General features: G+C 36.4%; 1 protein-coding gene across 1 annotated transcript; it reads left to right on the top strand.

Annotated features, from left to right (window-relative positions):
* Positions 1 to 8,372: 8,372 nt before the first annotated feature.
* On the top strand, positions 8,373 to 19,559 carry LOC129264197 (uncharacterized). The gene is made up of 11 exons (XM_064101455.1): positions 8,373 to 8,654; positions 9,310 to 9,462; positions 10,039 to 10,259; positions 10,923 to 11,106; positions 11,546 to 11,755; positions 12,646 to 12,885; positions 13,320 to 13,501; positions 13,993 to 14,219; positions 14,701 to 15,020; positions 15,542 to 15,773; positions 16,275 to 19,559. The coding sequence occupies exons 1-11, from the start codon at positions 8,540 to 8,542 to the stop codon at positions 16,789 to 16,791; spliced, it is 2,601 nt and encodes an 866-aa protein (XP_063957525.1). The 5' UTR covers positions 8,373 to 8,539; the 3' UTR covers positions 16,792 to 19,559.
* The last annotated feature ends 893 nt before the right edge of the window (positions 19,560 to 20,452 follow it).

Here is a 20,452-nt window from a genome sequence, read left to right on the forward strand (position 1 = left end):
ATGATGATGATGGTGATGATGATGATGATGATGATGACAGTGGTGACGGTGGTGGTGGTGGTGGTGAATGGAGATGGTGGCGTTGGTGTTGGTAATGATGATGATGATGATGATGATAGTGATGATGATGATGATTATGATGATGATGATGATAGTGATGATGATGATGATGACAGTGGTGACGGTGGTGGTGGTGGTGGTGGTGGTGAATGGTGATGGTGGCGTTGGTAGCGTTGTGGATGTGATGATGATGATGATGATGATAGGGATGATGATGATGATGATGAAGATGTTGAAGATGTTGATGATGATGATGATGATGATGATGATGATGATAATGATGATGATATTGATGATGATAATGATGATGATGATGGTGGTGGTGATGGTGATGATAGTGATGATGATGATGATAATGATGGTGATGATGATGATGATAATGGTGATGGTGATGGTAGTGGTGGTGGTAGTGGTGGTGGTAGTGGTGGTGATGGTGGTGTTTGTGTTGGTGGTGATGATGATGATGATGATGATGATATTAATGACGACAGTGGTGGTGGTGGTGGTGGTGGCGATGGTGGTGTTGTGATGATGATGATTATCGATGATGAAGATGATGATAATGGTGATGATAATGGTGATGACAGTGGTGGTGGTGGTGGTGGTGGTGATGATAGTGATGATGATGATGATAATGATGATGATGATGATGATGATGATGATGATGATAACGGTGATGGTGATGGTAGTGGTGGTGGTAGTGGTGGTGATGGTGGTGATTGTGTTGGTGATGATGATGATGATGATGATAATAATGACGACAGTGGTGGTGGTGATGGTGGCGATGGTGGTGTTGTGATGATGATGATTATCGATGATGATGATGATGATGATGATAATGATGATGACAGTGATTGTGGAGGTGATGGTGGTGGGGATGGTGTTAGTGATGATGATGATGTGGTGGTGGTTGTGATGGTGATGATGATGATAATGGTGGTGGTGGTGGTGATGATGGAGGTGATGGCGGTGGTGGTGATGATGATGATGATGATGAAGATGACGATGATGATGTTGGTGGTGGTGATGGTGGAGGTGGATTGGGAGGATGCAGTGATGATAATGATGGTTATAAAGTGAAAATAATGAAGATGATTAATATCGTTACTATTTTATATCAATAATCATAACAAGAGGACATTTTATTTCATGATAGAATAGCAAGAACTTGTTTATGTGCTTTGCAATTATGTAACAATTTACAATTGTATATTTTATGATAGTACTGAAAATCAGGCTACATATATTAAAGAGACACAAAACATTAAAAAACAATTTAATGCTTAGCGTAGCAAATTGGAAAGTTTTCAAATAAATGTTTGATTTTTAGTCATTTCAATTCAAGAATGCTACATGGGTGTGTACATATATGTATAAATAATTTTGATTACGTTGTTTTACGTTGATAAAACTTTATGAGTGGTTATTTCATTCATTATCCGATCATAACGAATTCATAAAAGAAATGAAAGCACCACAGATTATTACAATTAGACAATTATAGGCCTATAAAGAACCACCACTCAGGATGGTTAGAATACTATCGTATTCTCTGCTTCCAGGAAATTCACTGAACTAAATTAGTTTCATATCATAATCTTAATGAAGACGGAGGCGTGATACAGCACAGTCGACATAGAGCGGGGGTTTCGGATTCCGGTGACCCGGGTTCGATTCCCACTTCGCGCGCTCGTGCCCCTTGGTAAGACATTTATCCTCACTATCCCAGGCCCCTCGGAGAGGATATTAAGCCTTCGGTCCTCTGGTTGTTTGCTTACAAGTATTCATGCTTCCATAGTAATCAGGTAAAAAAAATACCGCTATGTTCTACCATTAAGAAGTATGATCATTCGATACCATAGAGAAAAATATTTTTAAAACTGACACCGAAACCTGACAAAAAGTTTAGCTTCAGGTCCACATATTTATTCGATGCACAAACAACCTCCTATTATGTCTTTTATACATGCAGTGGCGGCACCAGGATTTTTAAACTAGGGGGAGGGGCAATAGAATATTATGGGGGCAAATACAGACACGATTTTTTTTTCCTGTTTCACAAAATTGAGCTCGAAGCGCCAGCTATAATTTTGATATAGGCCCTACTGAGACTCGTGAAGATGATATCATATAAAATGAATAATGCGAGTGCGAAGCGCGAGATGAAAATTTTTAATATCCTGAGGTGATAACTGGACGTTATTTAAGCACTTTTTAACCATTAACAGGGTGGGTATATCTAATTAAACAAATGATGCGAGAGCTTAGCACGAGCTGAAAATTATTGATATTCAGCGTTTTTTTTTTTATTATGAGCATGCAGGATGCGTATCTCTCTAAAACAAATAATAAAAACTCGAATCACGACAAGAGTCATTTGTGCATATTGAAAGCTGGATTTTAAGCCCCATTTATCCTATTGAACATTTATCTCATTCAACAGCGACTGCGAACGCAAAGCGCGAGATAAATTTTGAATTCTATATTATGACATGAAAGATTTGTGTTAGTGACTACATGTAATATTGTTGGGACCTATAACAGTGGCTGGATGTTTTGAGAAAATCTTTAAAATCAATTTGAAGAGTGAAAAATGTTGTCTAGGAGCACTTAACAGCTTTAGTAATGATGTTCAAGATACCATTTACTAGATATTTTTTCAGTTTTCAAAATTTCGGGGGGGGGGGGGTGTGGGCGGCAACAATTCTGACTAGGGGAGCAAATGCCCCCGCCCCCCCCCCCTTGGTGCCGCCACTGCTTTTATATCTTAAATCATATCGATAATATCTTTCGAGATCTATTAATAGATATAGATGACATTTTCCTTACACCAATCGATACTCACATCGATACCAAACAGATCGATAATTTAATTGTTGTTAAATTGAAACACACTTTTGGCTCAATTTCATTTTTACGACTGCGTTTGCCTTTAGTATTAATGACATCTGATAATGCTTTTTAAAACAAGCATCCATTTAATGTTCCTAATTAGTGTCGACTTTAATCGTTAAGAGCCCAAAGGGAAAATGAAGGGAGAAGAGAAATGAAGTGAGGAGAAAATGAAATCATGTGAATGAGAAGAGGAGCGTGCAGTGGTTTTGTATGAATGTTACAGAACAGGGGCGGATCTATTTTTCCCCCAAGGAAGGCTTCACTACAAAATGAAGTTCATTTTGGTACCGAGAAATCTGACAAGCAAAAAAAAAAGAATTAAAAAAAAGGTTCTGCGATGATAATGATTGGACAAACGGGTGAATGTTCGAAACAAACACAATGTTAACGAGGATGTAACTGGAAAAAAATGAAATGCCATGATTAAGCAAATTCAAATAGGATGGTTATCACGGTTATGGAAAAGAAAGAAAAGAAAAGTGTTTTTGTTATTCCAGTTTATAGTTGAAACCACAAAATGCAAGAAATAATTACTCACATATACACAAATTTGTTTTTGTTTCCCATGTTATAAGTATACGCCTATACTAACAGGCCTATTGACATTTAGACATTAAACTTAGTAAAAATAAAGTAAAACTGAGAGTGATCTGATTAAAACATGTATAGCATCCTGTATCAGGGTTTAAATGATTATAAGCTCTGTGTCAGTACTATTCTAGAAAAGGACAAAAAACGAGAGCCACACCCAAATTTTCTGACCGGCCGGTGTCAAAGAAAAAGCGGAAGGGTGGATTTATCGTAATTCGGCCTGCAAAGTGTTTATAACTTTTATTGTCTTTGTTGGTTAAATCTTCTTACAGAGAGAATAGTATTGAGGTCATTACACTCTAAAAACACTGAGTAAAATTTTACCCAGTATTAGGTAGAAAAGAACGTGCATGTTTGTTGGGTATTTTTTTTTACCCCGCATTGGGCAAAATGCATGTTTAAAAAGGTAAATTTCAACGCAACATTGCGTAAAATTTACAAAATATTTGGTATTTTTTTACCCATCCAACATGCATGTTCCCACTGTACCCAATATTGGGTGAACCCTTTTTTAGAGTGTATGTTTGGCGAAGTCATTTTGATTCTACAAAATTATGTAATCACCAAGTTTGATTTTGTAATATTAAATGTTTGGAAAAGAATGAAATTATGTTATTTGATATTAAAACGTTATTCTTTGCATATATATTTTTGGGATGATTATTAAATAGCTCTTCGTCCTTCCTAAAAATACCTTCCGTTAACTCCTCCTCTCCTCTGTTTACTCATCCCTGTCCATGTATCACCCCTTCCCTCCTCCATTCTACACATCCATATCTCGAATATGTTTAAAGGTCAAGTTCACCCAAGAAAATTATTGATTTGAAACGATAGAGGAAATTTTGATTCGATTTGATTTATTTCCACATTCCAATAACAAAACTATATACAACTGTAATCATTTTTCCCAGTATAACATAGCAATAAGCAAATTACATAATTGATATTAAATGCATACATACATTCTAACAATCTAATTGAAATATATTTACACCTGATAAATTTATTTTTTTTAATTATTAAAACAAATAGCAGAAAAAAAATATATATACATACATATATCGACATAATACATTTTGAAATGTGGGAGACCTCCATCTTAAGCTTAGAGCTTGAAAGTGATAAAGGCCTCGAAAGGAAAGAGGAAGGAAAACCAGACAAACAGTGCAAAATCGAACAAGCATGACGCTGAAAATTTCATTAAAATTGGATGGAAAATAATAAAGTTATGACATTTTAAAATTTTGCTTATTTTTCACAAAACATTTGTATGCACAACTCATTGATATGCAAATGATAATAGAGTCAAGGATGTCCCTAACTCACTATTTCTTTTGTTTTTTTTATTATTTGAATAATACAATATTTCAATTTTTACAGATTTGACAATAAGCCAGGACCAACTTAACTCAATCATAAACTGTTAAATGATGGTAATTCCACATGGTCAGGGAGGAATAAAAATTTGTTTCACATGACAATAAGGAGAAAATCAGAATTTTCATATTTCCATATAATAAAGTACAAAAGAAATAGTGAGTGGGTGACGTCATCAGTCTGCTCATTTGCATACCGACCAGGATGTGCATATAACTGTTTGTAAAATTAAGCGAAACTTTAATATGTCATAACTTTCTTATTTTACATCCGAGTTTGATGAAATTTTCAGTGTTATGAATTTTTATTTTTTTCCCTTTTATTTAAAAAACCTTTTGATGGGGTGGACTTGCCCTTGATTTAAAAGTCACACTACCCATCATCATAGATCATCCGTTGTTTACGTTTTCATTCTGAGACGTTTTCACGTTTTCATTTCAGGGACAGGTCAATCTACTGACGATGTAAATCACAGAATTGAGATGAGAACGGGTATATACACTGACTCTCAAAACAAATCAATCAAAATGACTACTTAATCGGGTCAGCGGGTGCAATTAACTGTTATTCCAGTCATATTTGACTATTTTCTAGTCGTATTTTATCGAGAACAGAGTTATATCCTGACTAGAATATACCTCAGAAATGTGACTAGACATATCAGTTGCACCCAGCTGACTACTGAATTAGTCAATTTGACTGATTTGTTTTAAGAGTGTACGCGCATTTACCTAAACCAGCCCTCCACCCTCTCGTCATAAATCCGTCATCAGTAATAACTCACGCTATCAAATAACATAATATTGATCATTAATTATTAGGGCCTATTGTTTTGATAAAGAGTATAGAATAAATCTTATTCGTTTGTATTCTAATCCAGATTTTTTTCTTCCAGATCTTTCCAAATTTGAGAATGAGATGAGGGGCTTTCGTGAGGGGGCTTCTCTCATGTTTACCGGAAACTTTATAGGGAAAACACTTTTCACTGTCACTTCACTGTGTACTGATAGTTATTATAATAATAACACTCAGACTGATTCCGAACTAATTACTACCCAATAAGATGACGTATATTGACGATAAAAGATTGAAATATGTTTCACTTTATCAAAGGCATGTGTGTATTTGAACATGCGCTTTCAATTCGTTCCGTTTGCGGCGGTTGTTTTGAGAGGGCTCGGTGAACGAGCAAGGCACGTTGCGTAACTGATCGCTGTGCTGTGGGAAAAACCACTTCAAACGTGCAATGCAAAGGTGGACTTGCAGCTTGCTTGAGAACCATGAGAAAACTTCTTATCATACATTTCTATTTAGGTGCTTGGGGGACAATCATGGATGCTCATCAAATTGTATATATAGGCCCTAACATTGGCACGATGGATTCAATTGAAAATCGTTCCTTATTGAGAGTTGGATTATTTTTCCACATTTCATCGTTTATGTCAGGCAAATGCATTTTTATATTTCTACATCGAAGGAAAACGCTTATTATCCGAATAGAATTATTTCATTTAGTAACAGTTTGTGAGAAATATTTGCTGCTAAAACAACAAGTCTTCAACGAATTTAATGAAGATGGCATCTACACAGCAAAATTACTGCTATGTCGTGTTCGCGATCACAATTATCATGGGTGAGTTATTGAACGAAGTCTCTTTTTTGCCTCTGTAATTTTTATCTATTTATTTATTTTGCTTTTCAATACAATTTATTTCATGGAATGGAACTTGGGATAAACCCCACAAACTTTTCGCAAAAGTGAAAAAGGGGTTATATGGTAATATTTCTATTTATTAGAAATTAATCATGAATTAACAAAGTATTTACCATTTTCGCTCGCTTCGATTTCTCTTTGATTTTCTAAAAAGACTAATTACAAGCATACTTTACGGAAAAATACTTCAAGAAAATGACGTAATCGATTTAAATGTATCAGTTCATTATTCATTACTCCCCCAACCCCCCCCCCCCCTTTATGATTGTCAGAGTCCGCCTGCAATGCATCGTCTGCATATCAAAAAGCCATCACTTGAATATTTTAAAAATATTACTCTATTTTATTTCAGTATTCATTAAGTGAAACAAATTGTGTTGACATATTTTCTCCTAAGTTTAACTTTTGTATATTGGGAGTTGTTATATAATAGTTAAAAGAAAGTAATAATGTCCAAACCACCCGAATTCATCTTTATCACATAAAAGGTCGTCTCGATGTTTAGTTTTGTAAAATTCATTTTTTTTTTTAGTAAGCAATTTTTTTTTTTTTTTGGGGGGGGGGTGGGTGAAATATTTGTGTGACAAGCGAGATTTTAGTCCTTTGTTGGTCTATGCCATTCGTAAGTATTATTGTCCAATATGAATCACTAAGCAGTTAATACTAGACTGGCATTACAAGAATAGCATAGAGAAGACTAACCCAGGGAGCTTTGCGGGCCGGAGCTCCCTGGGTTAAGAGAAGACAAGACGTTAGCACTTAATTAGTAATGAATTTTCCATTCTCATTCTAAAATCGGAAGGACCTTGGGGTGATCACTTTTTTAAAAGAATCACATTTAAATCGTGGTGGAAAGGTAGATTCAGCCTTTTAAATATTGCAACTTTACCATCTGCAGATGGAAAATCCATAGCAAATCTACGCCTTTGTTATCATCATCATTTTTATTTTCAATATTTTTATCTGCCATTTTCGAAATGTTTTAAGGCATTAATATATGGTATTAATGAAAAATATATATTGATAAACCGCTCTGAAAAAGAAATCGTTTCTCATCGCGACCTCATACTTTTTACATTGAATATGTTAATGTAATTGTTAACACTGAAGTCGTGACAGATTTCTGCATAGCATACAAATATTGGTAACTCTGTTGATTACTGACCAATAGATCTCGTTCGTGCATTTCGTAATGACATGTATTTATTGGCACTTGTTAATCAACAATTGTACGCATTCTACTATACTGTGATGCTATATATAGCATTGGAGGTGAGGTGAACTCCCGTCAACAATGTTCTGGGAATACCAGAGAATTGTGAATGGACCTACTACTACTCTGAGATCGCCGGGTTGTTCTTGCGGCGATTTAACATAACACGTGTGTGTATTGATATGATCGAACGGAGACTCAGTGTGTGGGGGAATCCCCGAGTCCGGGAATTCCCCAATCACGACCTCCAAGGCTCCAACCTTTACGGTGCTAGTTTTCAAAGCTAGAAACATTTTAGTAACAGTGACGACTTCAAAGTCTCTTAGAATGATACTCAAGTGGCATGATTAAATCTATGGACACACATCTATCTAGCTTTAAATGAATCGGCTAAATTCTCGATAGAATTTGGATGAAAAATAAGATGTAATGTTTTTTAATTGAATCATGTTTCAGAGTAAAATTAGTAGAGTCTATTCTTAAAGACTATCGCTCGGCAGCCTCCATATCCAGGCACTTCTCATACACGAGTTGTGCGAACAAAGAATTAGCTACTGTGATCGCCGCCCGCCGTGTCAGTGGTCAACCTTAACTTGGATCATGTTTGGAAATAGTGATAGTATAATGAATTCAATTGAAATGGCATTTTAACTTTTCGTTCAGCCTCAGGTTTAAACGGAGGAGCAGCAATGCACCAGTGCGGTGATGAACAATACGATCCACGAACAGCAATATGCTGCGGTGGCCAAGTCGAGCGGCCGCAGTCAACCTCCTCTTCAATCCGAGCGTGCTGCGGAGGAACAGGTAAGTCTACTGGGGTGGTGGTGTTGGTGGTGGTGGTGGGTAAAATTGTTTCCACTTTAAAACTTTGGGGATTTGTTTTTAATGTCTATTATCATTGATGATTTTGTAGGGAAAGTTTTCCATAGATTGCCATATGAGCTCACTTTTGTCTGTTTATCAATTTATGGGGGGAAAAAGACACCAGTACGTGCCAGTGGTAATGTGTATGTGTACCCCCCCCTTCCATCGCACAGATTGTTAGTTTGTGATAACGGCAGTTTCATTCCAGGATGTTTTCCTCTTAATTTGTGTATACCCCTATGTTAATTCAACAGTACATGATGCTTAAATCAAAAGATGGTACTTGTGGATATTTCATTAAATATAGTCTGATAGATAATTGATAATGGGTTAAATTTCCAAATGATTTTTACTCATAAATAACAATTATTCTCATGTATAGATTTTTTTCCTCGACCCCCCCCCAATCTGTCAAGCGCCTTGAGCTTCTTTAAGATAGAAAGTGTGCTGTATAAATCTTATACATCACACTTTCTACAGTTAAAAATGAAAAGAATTGAATCGTCCTTGGGCAATATAGCTATACTGTCTAGTGTATACTTTCTCAATATCATTTGTGAATTACCCACTATTTCTCTTCATTTTATGGGTACAGAGACTGGAACGTTTTACTTCATTGGGCAACAGGTTTGCTGTGGCGGCAGTCTCAAAGCTATTACAGCAGATCTTAAGTGTTGCAGTGATCATCGGTTCTATAACGAAAGCACCCATACTTGCTGTGGAGCTGAAATTATCGCCAAATCCGAAGGTAAGTTACTGGAGCGATATTCATGGACAAGGTTGAAAGTAAGTTTCATCGAAGATTGAGTTAGTTTGGAAGTCATTTTAATCAAAGATTGACTTAGTTTGGAAGTTATTTCAGTCAAAGATTGACTTAGTTTGCAAGTTATTTTAATCAAAGAGTGACTTAGTTTAGATGTTATTTTGATCCGATATTAGCTTGAAGTTAGCATTAACATTTCTTTCTAATTCGGGTAGATCTCATTTTTAGATTTGGCTTTAAAAATTTGTTGGATTGCTGGAAGGGATTGTTTTCAACATCTATGATCTCAATCCAAGAATTAGACTCTCAGTTAGGACCTATTTGACAATTGTTCATATGATATCATGTTGAAATGTTTATGTTATTCACATCACTTTACATGAAATAAAGGAATAAATATAATATGTAATATAGACATTTTCAGCCTTTTAAAGTCCTTCAAACATTCATGAAACTCAGTGAGCACATATCATCAAAGTAACTTATCATCAATGATTACATTTCATTGATTAGATGAAATAATCTATTAAAGAAAGTTTTGTTCTTGCATTTTTTTATCAGGAAAAGTGTGTTGTCCTGGACCCAATAACAGATGGCAAGGATTCTCAGGGGACAGGGAAGGAAACCCGGAGTGTTGTGGAACCAGCGGTCCATACTGGCCAGAGACACAGCTCTGCTGTCAGGCCGGAACTTCTGCAATCAGAGAGCGACTGGGTGGGGAGCACGACGAGTGCTGCGGTCTGAACAGAATGGACGCTTCAACTCACATGTGCTGTGGAAGGGTAAGACTGAGTGAATGCTAAAAAGACTAGCAAAGGGAAAGTGGACTTTGATTTTAGAGTTTCCTATATCTTCAGACAGCACAACTATGTGACCCTTCGATCTTACGTTATTTTACAATACTTTTTGATAGTTATACAACAAAACTTGCGTAAGTAGACCTAGCTTCCCAAGTTGATTATTTGCCGAAATCAAAGCAGTTTCTTAGACCAGATTTTGCAAAGCATGTATACCTCTTGTAAAATCAAATTTCTCTGAAGTCCAACAGATTTCTGTGTACCCAAAATATGACTTCAGCAAATTTACCTGTATATAACCTGTTGACAATCCTGGATTGCACTACTTGCTCTACTTTCAAATATCAAATTGTAGATTTGTTCCTATTCAGTATTCAGCCCTTCATTCACAGTTTTGATGTTCTTTGGTCAACAGACTCCAAATGTGGCATGAAAGGTTGAGACGTGTAGAACTCATAGGTCTAGATCCCATTGACTAACTTTGGTTAAAGATATTCTTCACATTTTACTGCTGCCTGACGAACTTTGGCGAACTAAATATATATTTCAAAAGATTAAACCAAATATTATATATGCCTTTGCATTTTAAACAAATATCTCTGTCTTTAAACATATTCTAATAGTTCTCATGGTCCTTTTGAATCCTAGGAGCAAAGACTGAGGGAGCCATTCATGGAATGTTGTGGCCGTGATACCTACAACGTGATAACAGAAATTTGCTGTGGAGGTGTTATAGTCCCAAGAGGTCCAAATGGTGGATACGAGTGTTGTGGTCGTCTCTCTTACAATCCACAGAATGAAGTCTGCTGTTTCGGTCGGGTTCATCCAATCGGTAAGTATTTATCTGTGTTGTTCAGAGCTACTCCAGAATTTGCCCTGCTCACTACAAGATATGTTGGCCTTTTTACTGATTGTTTGAAAATATAATGTCATCGGAAATGTTAGGGTAAATGATATAATATTTGTATTCAGGATATATTTTTGTCAGATTTAAATGTGAATGGCCTAATTTTGTGTTTGTTAATTCATTTATTTATCATTAGTATTATCAGGGGCAGATCCAGGATTTTCCAAATAGGGGGGCACATTTTCCCGAGGAAAAATTTGACAAGCAAAAAAACAATGGTCTTCACTTTCAAAAGGGGGGGGGGGCACACTGACCCAAACTTCCAAATTGGGGGTTATGAGGGCAACATAACTATTTTTTAAAAGGCCTAATATTTCTCATAATTCTCATCTATAATAATTCATTCCTTACTGTTTATGTATAGGTAATGGGAAATGCTGCACGGGAGCAAGACAGTCCGTGAACCCCTATCAGCCAGGCGAGCAGTCTTGTTGTAACTCTCAGATCAGTTCTCTCCCCGAGATTCCTGGCATCAAGGAGTGTTGCAATGATGAAGCCTACCTCACTTCATCTAAAATGTGCTGTAATGGAAACCTTTTTGACAGAGAAGAAAACATGGAATGCTGTGGAAGTGGTAAGTCTAAATCAATCACAATCTTTGAAAACCTAAATTTATAAACCTAGAATCCCTCCTCACAGAATGTAATATGGTGAATAGACAAAATATGATGATTAACATTAAAAGAATGGAAAAGGGACTAATCCCCTATCAACATTGTGTCCTTTTGTATATGTACATGTAATTACAGTTCAGGCAGCAAGTAATTTGAAGAGATAAGGCAGCCATGTTTATTTGAACAAGACTCGGCTGTATCTGAAGCTAACATCGACATGTATGCATTGAGAGTTTAATGACGATACAAAGTCTGAAGTCTGAAGATCAAGACTATGGCAATGCATGCATCAATTACTGCGCTAGATTATACAAAAGTTCAACAGATTCCTTCATAAAGGGTCTTATATTTGACAGTTACCATAATAAAAGATAGACACTGGTCTGTGCTTCTCGGTCAATCCAAACCAAAGAAAGTTGTCAGAACCTTGCCAGATGAAAAATGTTTCTGAAAAGCTCACCAGCTAGGGCCCATTTCAGTTACAACTTAAACATTATGGCAACTACCATGGTAACAGGGCTCAGGAGCCAATCACAATCAAGGGTTCAGGACTTAGAAATTACAATAATATCAAAGTTACAATAGTTATCAGTCTTTCGGAAAACAGGCCCCTGAACTATGATCATCAATGATTAAATGAAATCCATCTCAAGTTTATCATAGGGCTCAAAGGTTGCTTGCATTTCAGTCAGATCTGACAACTTCCCAGATGTCAAATGTTTTTTTAATACTCTTTGTAAGTTTGTATCGATGGTATTCAAATCATTAAATGAAATCTATCTCAAGTTTCTAGGGCTCAAAGGTCTGTGCTTCAAAGTTTTTGTTTGCCGTCCTCTGTATCATTTACCAGATACCTATAACACCAACACCCATCTTTGCTGCAACGGAAGCATTCTCCCCAAGCTGTTACCCAATGACCAGTGTTGCGGATCCCAGAGGTTCGATCCCACTTTCCAAACGTGCTGCCTGAACCAAGTTAAAACGGGAGTTGGAAAATGCTGTCGATTGAGCATGGAGGAGGCCCAGGTATACGATGAACAGACCCAAACCTGCTGCGGGAGCATGGATTGGAATACTGATGATTATTCCGGTAAGCAGATAGGTTTCGTTATTGCTAAATTAATCTGCATGTTGCTGTTTCTTAGTGTATGGAGGCTATGAGCTAATATTGCATATTAGATTTGTTTACGTCACACATATGAAGCGGGATCCAAACCAACCAGTGGTATACCATTGCAAATAATATAATAGATTTGGTATGACTGGAGTTGTGTTATGTCAATGTGACTGGGGACTCAATCTTAAACTATGCATTCCAATGTTGTACGTTAAGCCTGGATGATCATTAGCAACTGAACTTTAGTATGATGGTCAGATACACCCCTTAATCGAATTTTAATTGAATTGATTATAATTCATGTCTAAAACTCTTTATGTTGAAATACAATGCCTTAACTTGAGAGTGGGAGTTTGCAAAATTCTTGACTTAAATTCCTCTTTTACTTTCAACTCCTGAACGAACAGGAAATATTTATGATGTGCCTCCATCACCCACTTCGTGCTGTGGAGCTCACCTCCTTGCAGTCAATCAACTCTGTGACAACGATAAGCCAATTGAGAAGGATGATTCTACTCACAATGAAATTTGTTGGTACTACAATAACAATGGTATTCTCACAAAGGTGACATTCAACAAAGAACAGAAGGTAAGACTAGATCGCTTGTGATATTGCTGTTTTTTCTATTTCTACGATAATAATAGTAATAATGATAATAATAATAAGAAGAAGAATAACAATTACAATAATAATAAAAACAATAATAATAATAACAACAGCATCATTAATGATAATAATGATAATAATAATCATCATCATTATCATCTTCATCACCATCTTCATCATCATCATCTTCATCATTTCATTATCATTGTCATCTTCATCATATCGAAACTTCTGAAATCTATAAGAGTGAAAAAAAAAAAATTGAACCCGGATAGTGGGCTATAAAAGCTACTCTTAAATTCAGGCACGATACCATGAAGACCCAAATGGATTTATGATCCTTATCGTCACAAGACTTTATGTTTCATAAATTGTATATATTACTTTCCACAATGAAATATGGATCATCGATCAAAGGAATTGCTTTAATTATCTTAATTTCTATTTCTATTTTTTTAATAAATTAATTATAGTACTGTGACATCTTTAATGGTTTGACTGCGATTCCTCCTGGTCACAAGCTCTGTGGAAGTGGTACTTATAATCCCGAGACACATCTGTGTTGCGATGACCACGTTCATTCGATCGACCCTCGTGCCAATGCCCGCACAGATTGCTGTGGTTTCTATGCCTATGACAAGACCTGGCAATCCTGTCTCCTTGGAAAGGTCTTCGATGGGATTCCTCAAGAATATGCAGGGTAGGTTTCCCTTTCTCTCTGTCTGTCTCTCTCTTGCGCTCTCTCCCCATCTTTCTTTATCATTTGTAAATAATTACATGCAGTCATATTAACAATTATTTGGGCCCTGTTGCATAAAAGTTACTATTATGGTAACTTTTACCATCCAATGGTAACTACCATGGTAACGCTGATCAACATCCAATCAGAATCAAGGATTCCATGCAAGTTACCATTGGATGGCAAAGATACCATGATAGTAAATTTTATGCAGTGGAGCCCTGATCCATTTTCTGATTGTCATTATCAATGGTAAGAAATATTTGTCATCTTAGTTTGTGGGCAAAGAGTTGATTGAAATATCCTGCCATCTTTCCAATTAAGATCAATATATACTTGCACCTTACTATCCAGGTATCATACCGGGTCATTTCACATGGAATTGGTTGCAGTTCATTGCTGTCACTTTAATAATTGGCTTAATTTTCTCCGTTTCCTCCAGATATTGCCGCGATAAGGTATTTGACAACCGAACCGACAAGTGCGACATCAATTTTGAGATCCGTCCTATTAGCGAGGTGATGGTGTATCCGGAGAGGTGCGGCACCGAACCTTACGATCCTGCCTATAAGGAATGCTGTAATGGGGTGCTGATAGCATCCGGCTTCACCTGCTGTGAGGGCCTACGAGCTTGGGAGACCCCAGGGACATTGCTAGGAGAAGGCCAATGTTGCTCCAATCCACGGGATGGCTCTTCTAAAGGCTACAACTCTCAAACACATGTCTGCTGCCTGGGAGAGGTTTACGACAGCAGAGGAAGAGGTAAAAACCAGGAATACCTGTGGCTTAAAGGAATTTTGGATTGTAATTCATGATCTGCATCCAATAACTGTAACAGCCAGTGTCCTGTTTCATTGTTATAATAACAATTGCACAATTTCTAAAAAAAAATATATACTATTATAGCCAATCAGATTGAAGGATTTCAGTAGCTTTCAACTGTTATTGCAAATTTGTTATTACAAGTTTTATGAGCCCCAGGGCCCATTTCATGCAAGTTGTCAACACAAACAAGTTGTAATTAATCAAACAACATTGACGACCTTGACTATCTGACTCTTGATACAGCAACTAAGATTAGAATACAAGTAGATATTCTTGGGAGGATTTTCCTCCATTCTACTTTAATTTCTCACTCCAGATTCATGAACAACTTTCCCTTGTCTCTTGAGAAAAAAACTTTGTTGGTTTCTATATAGATCACATGCTGTAAGATCACACAAGAGAACTGTTAAGGTGAATATTTTCTGATAATAACTGGGATGCCTACTTTATTTTAACAGATATCGAATGCTGTGGCTCAAATGCCTACGAACCTTCAGACTCTAGTTCTATGTGCTGCGGACAGCGCATCCATGACGTCGCCGACGGAAAGACGGAATGCACAGGGACCACGCCGCACCGGACTGACCAGGTTGTCTGCGATGGGGTCGTTCATCAAGCCGCCTCCAACAAAGTCTGCTGCGGGAAGAGTCTTATAGACCCAGAGAACCGTGTATGCTGCAATGATGTTCCGTAAGTACAAGCTAGTGTTACAATCAAGGCAGGGGACAAAAATAGATCGGGGCTTGGGTCGATTTTTACCCCAAAATGCTTGAAATAGCCCTGGAAAATAAAAAGAAAGAGCCCCAGGAAACCCCATTCACTGCAATGTTGTAGGCAGTAGACTGCGAAAAGTAGCCCTTTTTGCCTCGATCAAGGAAATGTGCCTGAGACCAATGTGAGGATTGGCTGTTGCTCTGATCATGATTTTCTAGATGTCTATTGCATCAAACTTGAATGATAATTGTGTCAACGATTGAAACAAACTTTGGTGACATCTTTTAAAAAGCAGAACTCAAAGTTAACGTTCAAGTTTGTCAATAATGGCATAGCACAATATCTGTTCATATGGAATCTAATAAAATGAATGTTTTGCCTCAGAAGACAGTCAGTCAGAGAAATATTGGTCTATCAGAAAGAATCAACGAGGTGGAAATATGCCAGTCCTAATAACCCGTATATGTTTGCTTTCAGATACGCGAAAGAAAGTCAAAACACCCAATGCTGTGGCAAGGTATCTTACGATTCATCAACCCAAACATGCTGCGAGTCTTCTGTCTACCAACGTCGATCCTCAGATCACGAATGCTGCGGCCATCTCTATTACGACACCCAGGAACAGGAATGCTATCAGACAGGGGGACATTCTTACGTTTTCAGCACTGACGCACTGGAGGATGAAGCCATGCTGTGCCTGACGGGAAGTTACGACTCCACTCGGCATACGTGTTGTGGGGGCATCCTCCACAAGCACATCGTCAACGGCGAGTGCTGCGGGCACCGGGTTGTGCGCAACCCCGATGAAGAGATATGCTGCGGCGGGAAGTTGAAGCGCAAGGAACGCGGATACACGGAGTGCTGCGGAGGGAATCTCTACAACCCCAAGGTGAACCAGTGCTGCGGAGGGAAGATCTTATCACGTTACTCCAACTTCCGTCAATGCTGCAATGATCGCATCATTCGTACGGGCGAAGAGTGTGTAAATAACTAGTCATTGTTGGCTAACGCAAGTTACACTGAAATATTCTTACCAAGAAAATCAGTTCTGAGTATCTTAAGTAAATGTACATGATCTGATATTTATTTGCGAAATTGATAGATGTGATACTCCTCACCTATTCATCATGCTTTTATTCAGTAAACTGTTGTTTCAGATTGAATTTCCATTCATGACCCTGCTGCCTTGTTACTTAAAAATTCACGGCATAATTATGACAAGCCATCAGTATTTTTAAAAAATTGTTTCATATAAGGAATATAGTTATTCAAGGAAAGAAAAATTACAGCACCTTGATATTTTTGTAATTAATATGCTATTTATTCATGGCCTTGATAAAGAAAGCAAGACTTGAAATTATTTTGTATACTTGTATTTCATATTTACATGTAGCCAATTGCATACAGTATGTATGACTGGCCCCTTATATGTGGGATCATTCCGAAATGATTTGTCTCTCTTTCTACTTCATATTAAATGTTGTCATGCTCTCTGATTATTGTTGCTTGAGAATTTCATGACATATAGATTAAGAATGGAGGATTATTGGCATCGGACATATAAAAACGTTGATTATTTCAAAGAATTGCCCATGTTTTGAAATTATATGTATTATTCATGAAGAAACGATATCTTACTACATTTTATGTTATCAATGTATTTATATATATATGTTGTTTGTTTTTCTTGTATACATGTACAAGTAAATAATATGTTCACAAAGCAGCCAGATTTAGAAGAGATATTATCTTGTATGTCAAATTGACACATATCAAATATGCTGAAAGTGAATTATACTTGGATATATACCAGTGTTTCACCACTACCATGTAGTGGCGAACTCGTGGGAGAAGAATAAATAACTCGCTATGTCACTAGCTTGTTCATATGTATCGGCCATTCATAGGCCACAACTAATGTGTAAGTAATTATCGGCATTTCTGCTAAATGATCTTCCATGTGGAAGCAAAGAAATTTTTTAGTTCATAAGAATAGATTGTATAGAACTTTGGTCACTTTTAGAGTTCTAGGATTTAAGTATTTATGGTTTACTTTTATTACAATGTTGCTTTATATTTGAATAGTTTAAATACCAATTATTTGCTTCCGTAATTGTGTTATGTTTAATAAGATTTGATGCCGTGGCCAATGTCAATATTCCATTTTTACAAATTTTGAAGGTGTTTTGAATTTTGTGTTCGATCGAATTGAATACACGCTAAATGAGAGAGAAATATTTCAAATTATGTATTTCCACATTACAACTACTGGAATTATTACAAATAAAGTTAATACATATTACATTCCTCTGGAATTCATCCAAATTATTATGATTGCAATGCATCTTCTTTTGCTGAGAAATCAGTTTAATTCATGAAATATATGTTTTCATCATTATGAAGATAAATGGAGACAAAATTATAATATGAATGTACAAGCATATCATTTTATAAGCATCTGCTTTACCTCAAAACCTGATGTCAATATTCTCTCTCAAGAAGAGGTAGAATGCAGCCTTTTAGAACATATTTCCACTTATATACTTTCTATTTTTGAACATTCAATGAACAGTTTCCTAAACCACATCTCTTTTGTAATTGTTAAGTAGTGAAAGTGATGTATAGAAACCACCTTGTCCCATTGAAACTTTAGATGTTTTGTTCAAAGCTACTTCATATTTTCTGAGGTCAGAGCATAATTTAAGGGTGATTTTATCTTGATGAGACCATTGCAGGATACCGGTATGCACTATGTGCATTTAAATTTGCTATATATATATATAATATGCGTGCAATGCTCTTGATCTAATGAATCTGTACTTTCACAATCACGGCAACAAGTCTTTCCAATTATGGTGATGTCAAGTCTTTCCAACCACGACATGATGTTAAAGGACAATCAAACCTTAGTAATCTAATGATTCGAGTGGAGTAGAGGATATTGAAAATATCATTTTTTTTTCTCAACACACTGAAAACTTTACCTCAAAGTTTTTTTGGCAATCAATTGCTGCCTCTATCGGTGATGTATCCCGAACTAGCTTTGCTGGCATAATGATGAAAATTTTGAGGAAAAAATCGAGATTTTCAGTATAATTTCGCTGGCAATCATCTAAACCTGATAGTAATAGGGTATACAGACGCGGATCCAGGCTGGGAGGGGGGGGGTGGTGCACAGTAAACTTTGAAAATATACTGATGTACCCTAAAATGGATGCACCCTGTAAAATGGAGTGATGACCTTTTTTTTTCTTGTCAAAATTTTTGGGAGACAAATAGGTCTTCATTTTGGACTGTTGATCCCATAAAATTCCGACCCTAGATCCGCGTCTGGTATGGTAAAGTCATGAAGCTTTGCCCCCCAAAATATGAGATTTAAGTTGTCGATGGGGCATAAATTTTGCATTTTTGAGGATAAGCAAATGTGGGAGCTAACTCTGTTTATTTGTAACTATTTGGCCAATTTGAAATCATGCATATGACTATTGAAAACCCATGATCTTCTCGTGTGTCAGATCTCCTTATCTGCTATTCATCTTCCAAGCAGACCCACTTAACATAAAAGTTTTTTTTCCCTGTAGGGGTCTTCAAGTGTATTCTACCTGAATTCATGAAATTAATAGATTTATATATGTAGGTCTGGATAATGAAAGTGTCATTGATTAGGGTTTTACTTCATGAAGTTGTAGTTGGTGAAAGTTTCAATAAATTGCATTTAGTTTGAAAGGATAGATATAGAACCCTGTTGTTTTTTTTTTTTTACATGACAATGACTTTGAAACATCAAGTGTGTGAGCAAGACAAGAGGAAATTGAATGTTATGGAAAGGTAGGGGAAACTAAAAGGCCAAATCCATTCCAACGATAAGTGGATTTGAAAGAATAAAGAAAATCTTACAATAAAATTTAATAAAAATTACATGTTTACTAGAAAAGAAATGTCATATGTTTTGCTTATTTTCACATACAATTAAGTGCACATCCTGACAAATGCACATCCTTACATGAATTTGGAGAGCCAATGATACCACACTATATCTTATACATTTTATTACATAAATTATCAAATACCCCCCCCCCCCTTTATTATATTCTGTATGGAACATACTCATGATGTCATGGAGATCATCACATATAAGATCTTTAAATAAAATGATTGTTTTCATATTTCATATAATAAAACATAAATGAAATAGCTACTGTGAGACTCCATCTGCTCCTTCATTTGCATATGATCGGGATGTGTATATAACCATTCTATGAAAATAAGGATAACCTACTTATTTTACATCCGATTTTGGTTAAAAATATCAAGTAGACTAATGCGTGTCATATTTTTCTATTATTATTTTGTTACAAATCAACTTGTTGGAGTGGACTTGACCTTTAACAAGTGATGAGAGAGACAGCGAGAAAGAAAATAATGAAAGATTAATAGATAGTGTAAGTATGTAAGTGAAAGAAAGAGAGAAGTAGGGGAGAGAAAAAGGAAAACGGTTGGAAAACAATCAGACAGTGCCCTACTTGAAAGTGAGGTCTCTTTGTTTCATCTTTCCTAATAATAATAATAATAATGCAGTTCTTGTATAGCGCATATCACATGTCATAACATCCCTATGCGCTTTAAAAGGACTTGGATATTATTACCCTGGCTTT

The sequence above is a fragment of the Lytechinus pictus genome, chromosome 7 (assembly GCF_037042905.1).
Source record: "Lytechinus pictus isolate F3 Inbred chromosome 7, Lp3.0, whole genome shotgun sequence".
Taxonomy (NCBI): domain Eukaryota; kingdom Metazoa; phylum Echinodermata; class Echinoidea; order Temnopleuroida; family Toxopneustidae; genus Lytechinus; species Lytechinus pictus.

Bases quoted from the DNA above. Each gene is read 5' to 3' on its own strand.
- LOC129264197 (XM_064101455.1), top strand. From the start codon at position 8,540: ATGCACCAGTGCGGTGATGAACAATACGATCCACGAACAGCAATATGC. The intron at 9,463-10,038 runs GTAAGTTACTGG...TTTTTTTATCAG, and splicing joins AATTATCGCCAAATCCGAAG to GAAAAGTGTGTTGTCCTGGA. The intron at 11,107-11,545 runs GTAAGTATTTAT...GTTTATGTATAG, and splicing joins CGGTCGGGTTCATCCAATCG to GTAATGGGAAATGCTGCACG.